Source organism: Hippopotamus amphibius, chromosome 3 (assembly GCF_030028045.1).
Source record: "Hippopotamus amphibius kiboko isolate mHipAmp2 chromosome 3, mHipAmp2.hap2, whole genome shotgun sequence".
In the NCBI taxonomy this organism is placed as follows: domain Eukaryota; kingdom Metazoa; phylum Chordata; class Mammalia; order Artiodactyla; family Hippopotamidae; genus Hippopotamus; species Hippopotamus amphibius.
In genome coordinates this window covers 43,236,766-43,251,477 of record NC_080188.1, presented here as the reverse complement: position 1 = coordinate 43,251,477, position 14,712 = coordinate 43,236,766, and the positions used below count along the sequence as shown (strand labels likewise).

General features: G+C 36.0%; 1 protein-coding gene across 16 annotated transcripts in view; it reads right to left on the bottom strand.

The window, feature by feature from the left end:
* RUFY3 (RUN and FYVE domain containing 3) overlaps nucleotides 1–14,712 on the bottom strand; it is an 80,875-nt gene that overhangs the window by 19,859 nt on the left and 46,304 nt on the right. For all 16 annotated transcript variants that reach the window (XR_009052482.1, XR_009052483.1, XR_009052484.1 and 13 more), the window contains 7 exons: nucleotides 8,826–8,999; nucleotides 7,942–8,059; nucleotides 7,013–7,114; nucleotides 3,918–4,041; nucleotides 3,203–3,264; nucleotides 1,928–1,993; nucleotides 597–666 (listed from right to left, as the gene is read on the bottom strand). Coding sequence is in view for 12 of the 16 variants with exons in the window: in XM_057725428.1 (XP_057581411.1) it covers nucleotides 597–666; nucleotides 1,928–1,993; nucleotides 3,203–3,264; nucleotides 3,918–4,041; nucleotides 7,013–7,114; nucleotides 7,942–8,059; nucleotides 8,826–8,999 (716 nt within the window). In the remaining 4 variants the exon portion in view is untranslated. The remainder of the gene's footprint in view (nucleotides 1–596; nucleotides 667–1,927; nucleotides 1,994–3,202; nucleotides 3,265–3,917; nucleotides 4,042–7,012; nucleotides 7,115–7,941; nucleotides 8,060–8,825; nucleotides 9,000–14,712) is intronic.

The window sequence follows — 14,712 nt, the reverse complement described above, 5'->3', positions numbered from 1 at the left end:
TAATTGTGAGCTAAAAGGGGAAACACTTTAATTTGCCAGTGAGGGAACTGGGCCTCTTGGAGATCAAGTGACTTACTTGCTCAGAAGCACATGACATGTAAGCAGCATGACATGTAAACAGGAATTACTGGTCTTCTGACCAGTTTTCTTTATGTTATCTACCCCATCAACCAAAGGAGAAAATAAAACTGGTGAAGGCGCGAACTTGCCAATCTGGCACACACAAATCAAGGCCTGACAGAAATAAATCTTTGTCTAGCTCTGGAACACACATAGTACCCAAAATGTTCAATGAATAAATGATGAATATTACACTACCTGCTAAGCATTAACTCTAGGCTAGCCGAGACAAAACATTCACACAAAAGAAACCAAAATACTTGATCAGCCCAGGTTCTTTGCCTCAACTGTCCAACTGGATAACTGAGACCCCTGAGATAATTCAGCTGGCTGTTCCTGGTCAGAATAAGGAGTTCTATAGTAGATATTATCTGAAAAGTCAAGTCCTTTATTTCCAAGGTTCCAGAGAAATTATTTTCCACTAATGCACTTTACTAAATTCTGTAAGTCAATCAAATAACTTCCAAAACACTTACCTCCTCTGTCAGTTTAGTGTTGGATTTTTCTAATGCATCCACTTTTGCCTGAAGGTTGTTTACAGTAGCACTATCAAGAGAAGAAAAAACATAACAGTCTCTCCTGAGAAACAGAATAACATCCTGTGCTTTCTTTTAAAGTACTCATTATACTTTTCATTCATCATTTACTGTCCATAATTCTTGACAGACTTGTAGGCTCTAAGCTTACGAGGTGATGTGTGTTTTACCTGCTACATTCTTGGCACTGAAGTTTGTATTTAATAAGCATTTGTTGATGAAATAAGAGTTTATGCACTACACAGTAAACTTTAAGGTTTACTTATATAATAATAATAGGCTACATGAATCATGATATGCTTGCCATACACCAGACATTCTTCCAAATAATTTTACTCACATTATTTCATTTACTCCTTTCAACAACCACATGTGCTAAGTATCCCCAATTACAGATAAAGAATGGAGGCACCAAAAGAGTAAATAATAGTGTCATATTTATATTTCATTGTCAACTGTATCCACATCTTTACTAGGCTAACATCTCCACAGTCCACTGTTAGTTCATTATTAGTACTCGGTCCCCAGAGAAAATATACTTAAATTGTTCTTGAGTTTTCTAGATGGAAGCAAGACTACAATTTATATTGATACTGGTATAGCCACAATTTAGGTCTTACTTAAATTAAAATGATTATCTTTCATAAGAGAACTATAAATAAGGTAATTAATAGATATATTAATTCTTCTGAGTTATTCAACAGGTTTTAGACCATCAATGTACTTGAGAATACCAATAAATTTTGGATAGCTCTCCTCAGGAAAGAAGAGATTGTTTTATGTTCTGGTCATGAAAAATACTTGGTGAGTACTTGGTAAATTAATGATAGTGATGGTGGAAAGAAGGTAAATTAATAGTATCAATCCAATGTATGAGAAATGCAAGGGACCAACGAGTTATGATTAAACTAAAGGTACTAAAGCAATGAGTGCTTTACACAAGATTTAGTCCTGAAATATGTGGGTGGATCTACTGAACCAAGACGACCTCCAATTTCAACTATGTCACAAATTTAAGAGTTTTTAACTGAGCATATTTACATAATCACCAAAGTTCTAATTACATACTAATTTTATACTGCCTCTCGTTAAAGCTCACCAAAACAGTTAAATGCCACATATCCAGTGTCTAGTTCAGTGCCCGCCAAGCAGTAATTCTATATATATTTGTTGAGTGCTGTCTGAATGTATCCTAACTGCTCATCAGTTTACCCTTCCCTTCCCCTACCACAAAACCCCCAGTAAAGTAATAGCATTTATTCAGTCTTTACTTCAGATGTCTATTGAGTTCTTCTACATAGTTCTTCTGATCCAGAATTGCAGTAATCTGGCCATCTCTGAGGGGAAAAAATAAAAAATAGAAAAAAAGTAAATAACATTAGATATACCAAGATGCCCCACTCCCAATCTTTTCATAAAACATAGAGAGGAAATTATGGCATAGACACACTGAACCAGAAGACAGAGCTTATGTATAATGCCCTCGACATATCAACAAGAGAGACTTGGAGGTTTAAAATTGAAACCTCCCCCACATATTAATAAAACTCTTGCTGTAGCTCATATATCTTAATAACTTAGGTTATAGGTATAATGTACAACCTATCAGAAGCATTTAAAGAATAAAAATTTTCTTTTCACAACTGATAGACCTTTTTTTAGTTTTGCTAGTGTTATTAATACTAACAATTTTCCATCTGTCATAGGAATTGAATTAAGCTTATTTGGGTGAAATAATTAGTGTTCTCAAAGGCTATATTTTTGGCTTTTGATGCTGTTTGTCTTCAAAGTGAATGGTATAAAAGGCTTTCACAAAGATCAAAGTGTTTATTATTACGTGAGAAAATTAAGTGTGGAAAAAGAAGGTTCACTTCTGGGACCAGCTAATCTAGAATAGGCAAAAGTTAAACAGACAGACTTCAACTGAAAGACAAAATTCAAGGCTGCATACCTGGACAACTAAAGGATGAGCAATATAATCTTAGCTCAATGCCTAAGGTTAAAAATTTCAGACTAATTATGCTTTCAACTGCTAAATTTATAAAAGGGTATAAGGTGAGCTTCTGATCGCAAATTTCCAAGTACCATATGAATATTTTTAAAACTTTTGATTTTGAAATTACTTTAGATTTACAGAAATTGTAAAAGTAGTACCCAGTTCCCATATTCTCAGCTTCTCCTAATATTAGCATTTTACATAATCCCATGATTCACATGTAATAATGCAAATTTCAAGCAAACTAACAATGCAATAATTCTGGTCAAGAAGACCATGTTTCCAAACACTACTTTTAAGAGATGGAGCACTGGATTCCTTTTATAAAAATTTTTGTTTGTCCCTGAACCACAGAGTAGGAAAATCTACTTAACTAAAATCCCTTTTAGGGTTTAGCAGGCACAATAGTCAGATATTTTTGACAAGATTTCATTAAAGAATTTCCATCTGAAATTCTTTCAGCACATCTGTTAAAGCAGTACAGTGGTAAACTTTAAATACTATCAAAGAACATTAAGGAAAAAAGAAAACTAATTTTTTTTGTACATACCCTTCACTACCTTTACTGCTGTTCCCATCCTTGAGATACATTGAAAAATCTATAACTCCAACCTATAGAGAGAATTTTCAGAATTTAATATAAAATTAGATACTTTTCCCAAGGCATAACACAATGTGTCTTTTTAGGCACTCAAAATATTGACAGTAATTGTCATGACAATTATGAGAAATTTTTAATAAAAATGTAATGTTTTATTATAATCAAGAATTGACAAGGGTTGTAAGTAAAGAATCAAGATTTAGTGGGATATTACTAAGAAAGTCAACAGAATACTTAATATAAACTTAAGGTTTAATATTTCTTTCCCTTTTGCTTATTTAAAATATTCTGCTACTGAACCCTTGTGTATATACTTTGGCCTATATGTGTGTGCACATATATTTTATACACACACACACACACACACGTTTGCCGCTGAACCACATAGCGTATATATATATAATATATATATATATTTTAGCCTGCACAAAATATTTTTAACGGGGATCACAATTAAGACAAGAATTTGAAAAACATTCATTAGGCATAAAAGAGCCAAGTTGGAAGAAAAAAAAACAAATTTTTTATATTCACATCAAAAATAAAGTTCTATTTATGACTCATAGAATTTCCCCTAATTTGGTTGGTATAATCTGATCGATCCAAATTCTGAGATAACAGAACTCAGAGTGACACACTAGGTAACCAAGTATGTTTGTCATACCTGAGAGTCCAAATCTTCTCCTTTCATACAGAAATTGGCATCAATGACATTTAGACCCACCAAAAGACCAGCAATTATGGCTCCCTCTTCTTCCATCATGAGGGCATTGGGTTCATAGAATTCACTGTAAGAGAAATTCATGGAACGCTCTACTGTAATAAAACCTCAAGAATCCAATGATGGAACCATGAGACAAGGAGAAAAGCACTTGCCTCGTGGTTAAATATGGTCATCTATAACAACAGCAAAAAAGTAAAAACAGGATTAAACTTGGATACTTTATTTTCGATAATAGGTACATGAACAGACTCAGGTAACAGACAGTCCAGCTGAAAGAAAAGTGATCAGAATGGTATTTTCACTGAAGTGAGTATTCATGCTTTTGCCATATACCCGTATTTGCAACGCACTAGGGGATAATCTTTCAATCTTTTATGCATGTTAAAAAAACCGATTAGCTTGGTTTTTTTTAAATTGCCTTTTTTCCGATCTACTTTATTTTAATTTTTTAATTTAATTTAATATATATTAAAATTTTTTTATTTTATATTGGAGTATAGTTGATTTACAATGTTAGGTTAGTTTCAGGTGTACAGCAAAGTGATTAAGCAATGCATATACTGTACTGTTGTATGCAATAGCAGTTCATTTGCTTTCACTGCTGGACAGTGTTCTACAGTAGGGATATACCACAATGGATTCATTCTATTGCTGTTTCAGTTGTGCAGGTTGCAGTGTTTTTCTGAATGCTACTGCACATGGGTTTTCATACATATACATATGCATTTCTGTTGGACATACCTAGGGTATGAAAGTGCTGAGTCAAAGTGAATGAAAATATGTATAAAAAAGTGTTCTGTCTTACTAATAAGAAAAAAAAATCAAATTGTATACTTTAAATACATGTAGTTTTTTGTATGTCAATTATATCTCAATAAAAGTTCTAAAAAAAAGTGCTCTGTCTAGTTCATAAGACTGAACCCATTTATTCTGGTGCTCTGCTGGATAAAGAGCTAATTCTTCAGACCCCAACTGAATCATATAATTTTGTAGCCGCCTACAGCTTGAACACTAGACCCTACACCATTTTAAGGCTTGATCCTTGGGAAGTTGAGCCTTTTGTGGAAATAAATAAGCTCTCTTGAGTGGTTCCTGTTTCTCTTTCTCCTGATTTGTTTAATTTTCTTAGGCAAGAAAACAGCAATCAGTGGCATAAAACAATGCTCCACATTAGGATCTGCAGTGCAATTTTTGGTAAAAACTAGGCTCTTGAAAAATTCAGCCATGTCTCTAAATTCTCGGTTACTCATTCTTCTTAGAATACTTCTCAGAGACAATCTGCTATATTTGAATTTCTTTTACTAAATATTAATGACCTATAAAGTGTATACAGCAAAGTACACAAATCATACAATACAGCAGAATGCGTTTTCATAAAAAAGAACACACCTATGTAACCAGCACCATGTTAAGAAACAGGACCTTATCAGAGCTTCCAAAGCCACCTTATGCTCCCTTCTACTCCCCATTTACTACCCCCACCCTGCCAATGGTAGCTGTTTCCTGACTTCTATCATGAAAGTTAAATTGTGCATGCTTCTAAACTTTATATAAATGGAATATTACGGAATGTATTTTTCATGTCTGGTTTCATTTGCCCAACGTTGCACTTGTGAGATTAATCCATATGGCTGTGGATAGTTGCTATATGGTATTTCATTGCATGAGTATACCATAATTTACTTACCCATTCTACGGTGAACAGATACTTGGGGTCTATTACAAATGTTTGGGGCTGGCACAAACACTGTAATAACTATGAACATTCTTGTTCATGTCTTTTGTTGAACATAACCATGCATTTTTTATTGGATATAATAACTAGATGTGAAATCCTTGGTCACAAGGAATGCTCATGATCAGCTTTAATAAAGGATGACAAACAGTATTCTTAAGTTTCTATATCCATTAACTGATCAGCAGGACATTAAAGTTACTTCACATCCTTACCAACACTTGCCATTATCTGTCTTTTTCATTTTAGCCGCTCTGGTGGTTGTGTGAGGTTATCACACTCTTGTTTTAACTTGAATTTACAACATGGCCAGTGAAGTTAGGTTTCTTTTAATATGTTTACTGGCCATTTCAATTTCTTCTTTTGTGAAATGTTTTTTCAAGTCCTTTATCCATTTTTATATTTGCTCCTCTGCCTTTTTCTTTTTGGATTGAAGGAGTTCTTTATATACCCTGAATATGCATCATTAGTTGAATGTATGTACTATGTATGACGAATATCTCCTTTAGAGTTATGGGTTACCTCTCACACTTAACCTCAAGAGTGTCTTTTGATGAACAGAAGTTCTTCATTTTAATGTAACCAGTTTATCCATTTTTTCCTTTATAGGTAGAACATTTTGTGTCCTGTTTTTGTCTACTTTATGTTTCTTCTAAAAGTTTTATTATTTTCTCTTTCCCATTTTTACCTATGACCAAACTGGACATTTTTTTGTGTGCTGTATTTGAATTTTTTTTTTGCTTTTAAAAAAAAGTTATTTATTTATTTGTTTGTTTGTTTGTTTGTTTGGGTATAGTTGCTTTACAATGTTGTGCTAGCTCCTGCTGCACAGTGAAGTGAACCAGCTATATGCATACATACATCCCCTCCCTTTTGGATTTCCCTCCCATCCAGGTCACCACAGGGCACTGAGTAGAGTTCCCTGTGCTATACAGCAGGTCCTCACTAGTTATCTATTTCATATGCTATATCTGAATTTAATGTTACATGTCAATTTCCTGTCTTAGCGTGGGTATACGCTAAAGCGTAAAAAGCCTTTCCTGTTTTCTGGAGGTGTTGAGTTTCAACCTGTCCTGCAAAGGACCATACATATGCCACAGAGACAGTGCGAACACGATATGAAAACATCTATTCTTGAGCATGTGTGTCTGTGATGTGGAAGAAGGTATTACTGAACTACATGAAAAATTGTCATGAATCAAATGTTTCTGATCCATAAAAAAGATAAATTTATGTGCTTCAACCTCATATGATATGGAACATAGCAAGAAAAGAAGAAAGTTCAACAAGATAGTCATACCTGAGAAGTTCCTTCTTATTGATCAAAGCTTTCATATACTCTGAAAGTTTCTTTTGCATTAATGCCAAACGAAGCCAGGCTCTTCCTCTGCCTACTGGTGTCCTACAAAAGCACAGAAACAAACTAAAAGTGGCAGAGATAGAGGCCACAGTGGGACAGGTTCATTTACTCTTGCTAATGGTCCCCCAGTATAATGTGCACACGAGGTGCTCCTCACAGCCTCTCCCACCACATTCCTATGTGAGGAGTTCTGTGTGGGCTGGTGGAAGCCAGGGGTGTGTTTGCGACAAATACTCTTGTGAGGAATTAATTAGTGAATGAGACTACAATTTGAATATAAGACTTCTGGGAGGCCAAACTGAAAATGTCCCATCAGATTAGTTTTGGTAAATCCTCATAAATTTAGTGTGGATCATGTAAATACCCAAATAACAATAATGAGAACACAGGCCACTTAGACCTCTACTTGATTAAAATTAGACCAATCTAATTTGGGAAGGTGATCACTACTCTTTTTTAAGTTCCAAGGCAGGTTCCGGGTGTCAGTTCCCAAGGTTCACCTGACAACTGTTTTAATCTTGTTTCTCATCAAACACATTGTTTGTCTTAAGTCCAACATGCCACCTCCCTAGATCTAAATTTCTTGAGACTCACTAGCTGATACCCACAAGTACTTTAAAAAAATAAGAGAATGTTGGTATTTTAACATGAGGACCACCTTTTTTAGATTAATAATAATTAACCCTCACACTTCTCAGTATGCTACATTTCCAGTTCTCTGGTAACACTGCCTATTCATAAAAACAGCATGCACTTTGGGTTGTTATGAAATAAATTATTATGACCATCACTGTCTTTAGGCTCACTTCTAAAAGAGGTAGTTAAGAAGAATGTTTTCCCTGACATAAAGAATTGAACCTTAAACTTACTTAAGTCCTGGAAGATCTTTAACACTTGCTGTTATCTCTGCAGCTTCTGGAACAAGCTTTTCTACCAGTTCTAGAGGCCCCCAGAAGGATTTATTTTGTCCAAGAAAAGTTTTCTTAGCTAAGGCGATAAAAACAAAGCAATATTTTAATATTTTTCACAACATTAACACACCCTCAACACACATATACCCTCTCCCATCTATTCAGTGTGCTTTTCAGGGAATTAATACCAGATTATCAGACAGTTCTAAAATTATTCATGCTTTCAGAATAGATAACACTTCATAAAAACAAAAAATCCCCTACTTTCCAAGACTCAGTCCTTCCTCTTTCAGGAAGAATTTATGGACTAGCCATATAATAACAATAAAATATTTTAAAAATATACTTAAAGTCGTGTGGTATTAGTGAACAAAACAGTCCAGTGGAAAAGAATATGTAATCCAAGAACAGGTTATAAAAGATTGCAGCAGGAGGAGGAAAAGAAGCCAAGGTGAACAAGACCAGGTCCTGTCCTCAAAAGCTTATGGGTTAAGTGGGAAGAACACTGAAGCAAGAGTCTGGAGACCAGAGTTCTAGCACTTGCTCTGCCCCCAACTCCCTGTGTGATCTTGGGCAGGTCACGTCCCATTGTAGATCTATATCCACCTGTGAAACACACTGCCATCTTGAATTAGACACTTGTAACAGCATTTCCAGCTCTAGCTTTTAAGAATCTGTATTTTTTAAGCCCTCCTTTAAATCAACCATATCTCTGTACCCACATAGGTTGTATTCCAACGGATTAATATTAATTCAAGCCTCTTATTCTTTGGCTCCACCAGAAATGCTTCTCTTCTGGAGCACAGATGCATGCACACTTGCATTTTGAGCCCATGGTCTACCTTTCAAGCCATGTTTCAGGCAGTGCTCCATCACTACAAAGAACTGCTGGAGAGGTGCGTAGTCAGAGTCCAGAGTTCTCCCCAGGTTCAGAGCAGATTCAATCAAGCCCTTGATACTCAGCTTGGCCATGTTCATCAGGTTCATGCGTTCGTTAGCCATGAGATAATTAGGATCTGCAGCCAAAGGGGGGAAGGATGAAGCCTGGTTACTGGAAATAGTGCATTAAAAAATTCAGTATAAGTTCACTGTGTTGACATTTGCATTGATGGAGTAAAAGCAATAGTGGGTAAGACTGTTGGTGTCTTGGTAAGAATCAAGGCAGTGGCACCAAAGTATACTATTAGTTGTTGTATTCTTGTGCTCTGCTATTAAAAAAAAAAAAGATGCCAATCTCCCTTAGGAATATTCTTGGTGAAACAGTAAGAAATGTATTTATTTTATAAAATTTTGAGCCTTGAGTACAATCTTTTAATATTCTCACCACCATCTCTGCCACCACTCTAACCTGGGCCCGTCACAGCTCAGTACGGCACAGTCTTCACATGGGCTGCTTCCATCCTTGCCCTGCCCCACTCATTTTCTACAGCTTGTGAAGCACTCTAAAAAATAAAGCTGGGACTTCCTAGGTGGCGCAGTGGTTAAGAATCTGCCTGCCAATGCAGGGGACACGGGTTCGATCCCTGCTCCAGGAAGATCCCACATACTGTGGAGCAACTAAGCCCGTGTGCCACAACTATTGAGGCTGTATGCCACAACTACTGAAGCCCACGCGCCTAGAGCCCGTGCTCCGCATCAAGAAGCCACCACAATGAGGAGCCTGCACACCACAATGAAGAGTAGCCCCCACTTGCCACAACTATAGAAAGCCCATGTGCAGCAACGAAGATGCAATGAAGCCAATAAATAAATAAATAAATTTATTTTTAAAAAAAATGCCAATATAGAAAAAAAGGATAAAGTGCTTAAACCTTGTTCCAAATACGCTATTTGCATTATTAGTATTTATACTACTTAGCATTATTATTTAAACTAAACAGTACTAAATGAATTAAAAATAATTTAACATTATTAGTATAATGCAGTATTAGAACTTAACTCCCAAATATTTTAAGACTTAACACAGAGCATGTGGGTCTCACCAACCAAATAAACTATCTGAGGAAAGGGACTAAGTATCACATTTTACCGGACAAAAGTCAGAACAATCTAGACGCTCACTACCTTTGTTTATTAGTGTGTACCCTGTGCCTGGTACTGTGGGTTCTTACAATTATGACCTCAGTCCCTCCTTCCTGCATGTTAGGAGACAGTTATACCAGGAGTGCCAACTTACAAAGAAGGAAAATGAGGCTTAGAGAATAAAGGTGCTGACCCCAGGCACAGAGCCAGTCTACACTCTGTCTCTCTGACTCCAAACCCTGTGCTCCTGTGCTCCCAACCACTATCATCCACCTACAAATGCATCAGTGACTCCAAATAATGTGTACCTTTCCCTCCTGACGACCATTCTTTCACATGACTACCTTATTTAATTCTTGTGACTCTATCATTTAAGTGCTGCCCCCTTTTCAGGTGGTAAAGCAGGCCTGTAATGGTCTAGAGGTTCAAGGCCAAACAGTTCCTAAGTGGCAGAATGTGGACTTGGATATAACATGAAAGCTAATGAATGCTCTTTCCACTACGATACATGCATCCTCCCAAAAGTTAAATATGTTCAATTTCTATACGAGTTGAAAAAGGCCTAGAGAGCTATGAAATACTTTACCTTTTTTAGGAGGACTAAAAGTAGTACTAATAAAGGCCATGCTCCCATAATAGAAACACGCTACAGCACAAAGCAGAGATTATTTCATTCAAATTGTCCCAAGTAATTTTCTTCACACAATGTTTTCCATTATATATGCTTTCACAGTTAAATGAAGCAGAATCAAATAATCAAATTCTAAGCACATCTTCTTCTCCATTAAGTTTAAGGACCTGTAGGTTTACAACCCCCACTATACAAATCTTGATTTGTTGCAGTGCTCTCTGAGGTAATATTTTTAGAGGATATTTTATGAGGAAAGTCAGAATTGGTGTATGTTGCCACTAATTCTTTCTTGCACACCAGCAAATGTTTTAGGGCCACGCCTCAAATCTGCCTCTCTCTGTTCACTGTAGGTCAACTGTCAAGAATGGAATAAACTCACAAGGGACACTGAAATACACAAAAAACTACCCCCTGACAAACTGCCATGAAGAACAACTTTGTCAGATATTAATTTCCAAACATTATTACCAGCATTTACATGCAGTGTACTGTTTCTGACCTTCCATAATCCCTGGGAGAAAGGAGTAGGGTAGGGGCATGTGGGTATGCATGAATGTTTGTGGTGAGCTACTGGATTTCCCATCTAATACAAGAAAATGTGGCTGTAGTTGGATTAGCTGGCGGTCCATAAGGTACCACTCCCTCTGCCTCAGGTCTGTTGACCAATAATTCAGGGAGCTAATAACAAAATTAAACAATGCTCCTAGTCAAAGTACATAACTTAATCCCAATCTAATGAGAACTAGTCACGTGGGAGTTGGATTTGGAATGTGTACAAAACATGACGCTTTGAGGCATTTTTGCAGAAGTGGTGGTACCAGCTCTTCTACATTGCCTCATCCCATCCTTCTTGTAATCAGTAGCAGAAATGTTTAGGACATCTTGTTAATGTCTGGGATGCATAAACTACAAAAAGGTGAACTAGTGCCTAGGGAAATTAAATTCCTGATACCTTAGACTCCATTGGTATGATGATATAACCTATTTGAACTAACCTGCATCAAACATAAATAACCATCCATTCTTTAGAAAATATTACTCTCAACCTTGGCATTACTAATACTTTGAGCCAGATAATTCTCTTTTGTGGGGGGCTGTTCTGTGAATTAAATTTAGCAGCGACCCAGGCCTTTACCCACTAGGTGTCAGTAGCACCCTCTACTCACGACAACCCCAAGTATCTCCAGATACTGCTGTCTGTCCCCTGAGAGACATCTCCTACCTGTGGAGAACTACTACTTTAAACACATGAAAAAAAGTCAAACAAAAATCAGGGTAATTTGACAACTAGACTTAAGAGCCCAAAAGAATTTATTGTTCACTATTAATTGTTTAATTAATGCAAAAGTTAAATGATTATATATGCTTATTATTATCAACATTTTTGTGTTGATTAGTATATAAGAGTATGGTCATTACAAATAAATTTGTTTCCTGGTTGGTACTAAATTAAACTACTGAACATAATTAGTACTTAAAAATTTCTACCCATTTTATAATGTTGGCTACTAATAATGAATACTAATCATTAGCTTGATTTGTATGAGAAATTCTCTACTCAATCAATTTATTACTTGTCTTCGAATTGTACTCAAGTATAAAACGATTTTGTGGATAATTCCCTGGCGATCCAATGGTTAGGACTTGCACTTTCACTGCTAGGGCCAGGTTTAATCCCTGGTCAGGGAACAAAGATCCTGGAAGTGGCGAGGCACAGGGGGGGGAAAAAAGATTTTGTGGAACTAATGCATGCTGTTTGTTTGTTTGGTTGGTTTTTTTTTTTTTTTTTGGCCACACCATGCGGCTTGCGGGATGTTAGTTCCCTGACCCAGGATCAAAACCATGCCCCCTGCAGTGGAAGCATGGAATCCTAACCACTGGACCACCAGGGAATTCCCTGTATGCTGTTAAAAAAAGGCTGTAATGACCAAAAGAAAGCATGGAGGGACTTCTCAGGGGCAGGTAAAGCTCTGCTTTTTTTTTTTTAAAGCTCTTTATTGGAATATAATTGCTTTACATTGTTGTGCCTTTTGCTATACAACAAAGTGAATCATCTGTATTTATACATATATCCCCATATCCCCTCCCTCCTGTGACTCCCTCCTATCCTCCCTATCCCATCCCTCTAAGTCATCACCCATCATCAAGTTGATCTCCTTGTTTTATGCAGCAGTTTCCTACTAGATATCTGTTTTACATTTGGTAGTGTATTCTTTGCTTTGTCCCAGCTTCCCCTTCGCCCCTCATCCCACACCCCGTGTCCTCAAGTCCATTCTCTACAACTGCATCTTATTCTTGCCCCATCACCAGGTTCATTAGTACCATTTTTTTAGATTCCATATATGTGAGTTAGCATACGGTATTTGATTTTCTCTTTCTGGCTTACTTCACTCTGTATGACAGAGTCTAGGTCCATCCACCTCACTACAAATAACTCAATTTAATTCCTTTTTATGGCTGCATAATATTCCATTGTATATATGTGCTATATCATCTTTGTCCATTCATCTCTTGATGAGCATTTAGGTTGCTTCCATGTCCTGGCTATTGTAAATAATGCTGCAGTGAACAAAGTTCTGCTTTTGATATGGTGTTAGTTTTGTGAAATTAGTGAGTTTGTGAAAATTCATTGAGCTAAATACTTATAATATGTGATCTTTTCTATATATTTTATACTTTTAACTATAAAAAGCTTTAAAAAAAAGTTCTGTTTTATTATATACACCAGAAAATTATTTTAAAGTGCATGATTTTTACAATGTTGTTAGTCATACTTTTTCTATGAGAAAAATAATTAAAATTTCAATTCTTCACAATGCTAACAGTTAACATTATTTTTCCAAAACTGAACTTTTGTTCATTCATTCATTCATTTTTTCCATAATCTTGAACAACTACTGGGTGTTAGATACTGTATTTAATGCTGGGAATCCAGAGATAAAAGACCTAGTCCTCAACATCGAAGTGCTTACTATTTATCAAACTTGGGTTATACACATGTCTGGAGAACAAAACAGGGCAGCTTACAGAGAATACTTGAAATTTCAGGATAAACAATATCATCTTCAACAAAGATTAATTTTATTTCAGGACAAATAAAATGTTTTTGTGTTAAGCCATATATACCCATTCTTTGGAATCAAATGTAAATTTTATACATATTTTTAAGGCTAAGATACTAGATATGACAGTAATGTAGGATTTCAGGCAAGCTGTGAGTTCGATACAATTTCCTCTGCCATTGAATATATTCTGCAGAAAAGTTTAAGAGATATCCATTACCCCGGCTATTACTTAACACTGTACTGAGGGTGGCAGACCGATGCAATTAGAGAAGAAAAAGAAATTGAAGACATATAAAGTGTAAAAGTGTGGATCATATATTACTGGTCTCATATGATCTGATTTTACACCCAGAAAAATCAAAGTAAACTAAATTTTTTACAAAAACATAATAATTCACAGAGGTAGCAGAATAAAAAATTAATATATAGAAATCATGAGGTGCTAAATATAGAAGATGAGACTTTTGAGTTCAATCTTAAAGGACAAACAGAAATTAGTTAGGAAAGGAAGGGTTACAAATAAAGCTGTGAAGGGAGTAGGATGGAAGGACAGCTTGGGTAAAGCTACAGAAATATGAAAGAACATGGCATACTAAGGAAAATAAAACCAAAACAAGTCGTAAGTTTATGATACATATGAGTAAGACTTGTGAGATAACACAAAGGAAATAGGAGGTAAGGGAATGATTGCTAAGGACCTTGTTTAAGGAATACTAATTTTACCTTAAAGTCAATGAAGATTTTGATGTGAGGTGTAATGCCACTGATTTGAATTTTAGAGAAGCCATTCTAGCAGCCTTGTGGAAGATGGATCAGAAGGGAATAAAAACTCATAGCTGACGAGCAAATAAGGGTTTACGACAAAAGCTGAGGAGGGAAATTATAATATGGGATGGAACTAGAGCAGTGGGTGCTTGTGGAGAAGAGGAAGTTAGCTTTGACAGACATTCTAGGGATAGAATGTGAGAATTTTAGGACTTGATGACCACTTGGATTGAGGGAAGAAGGAGA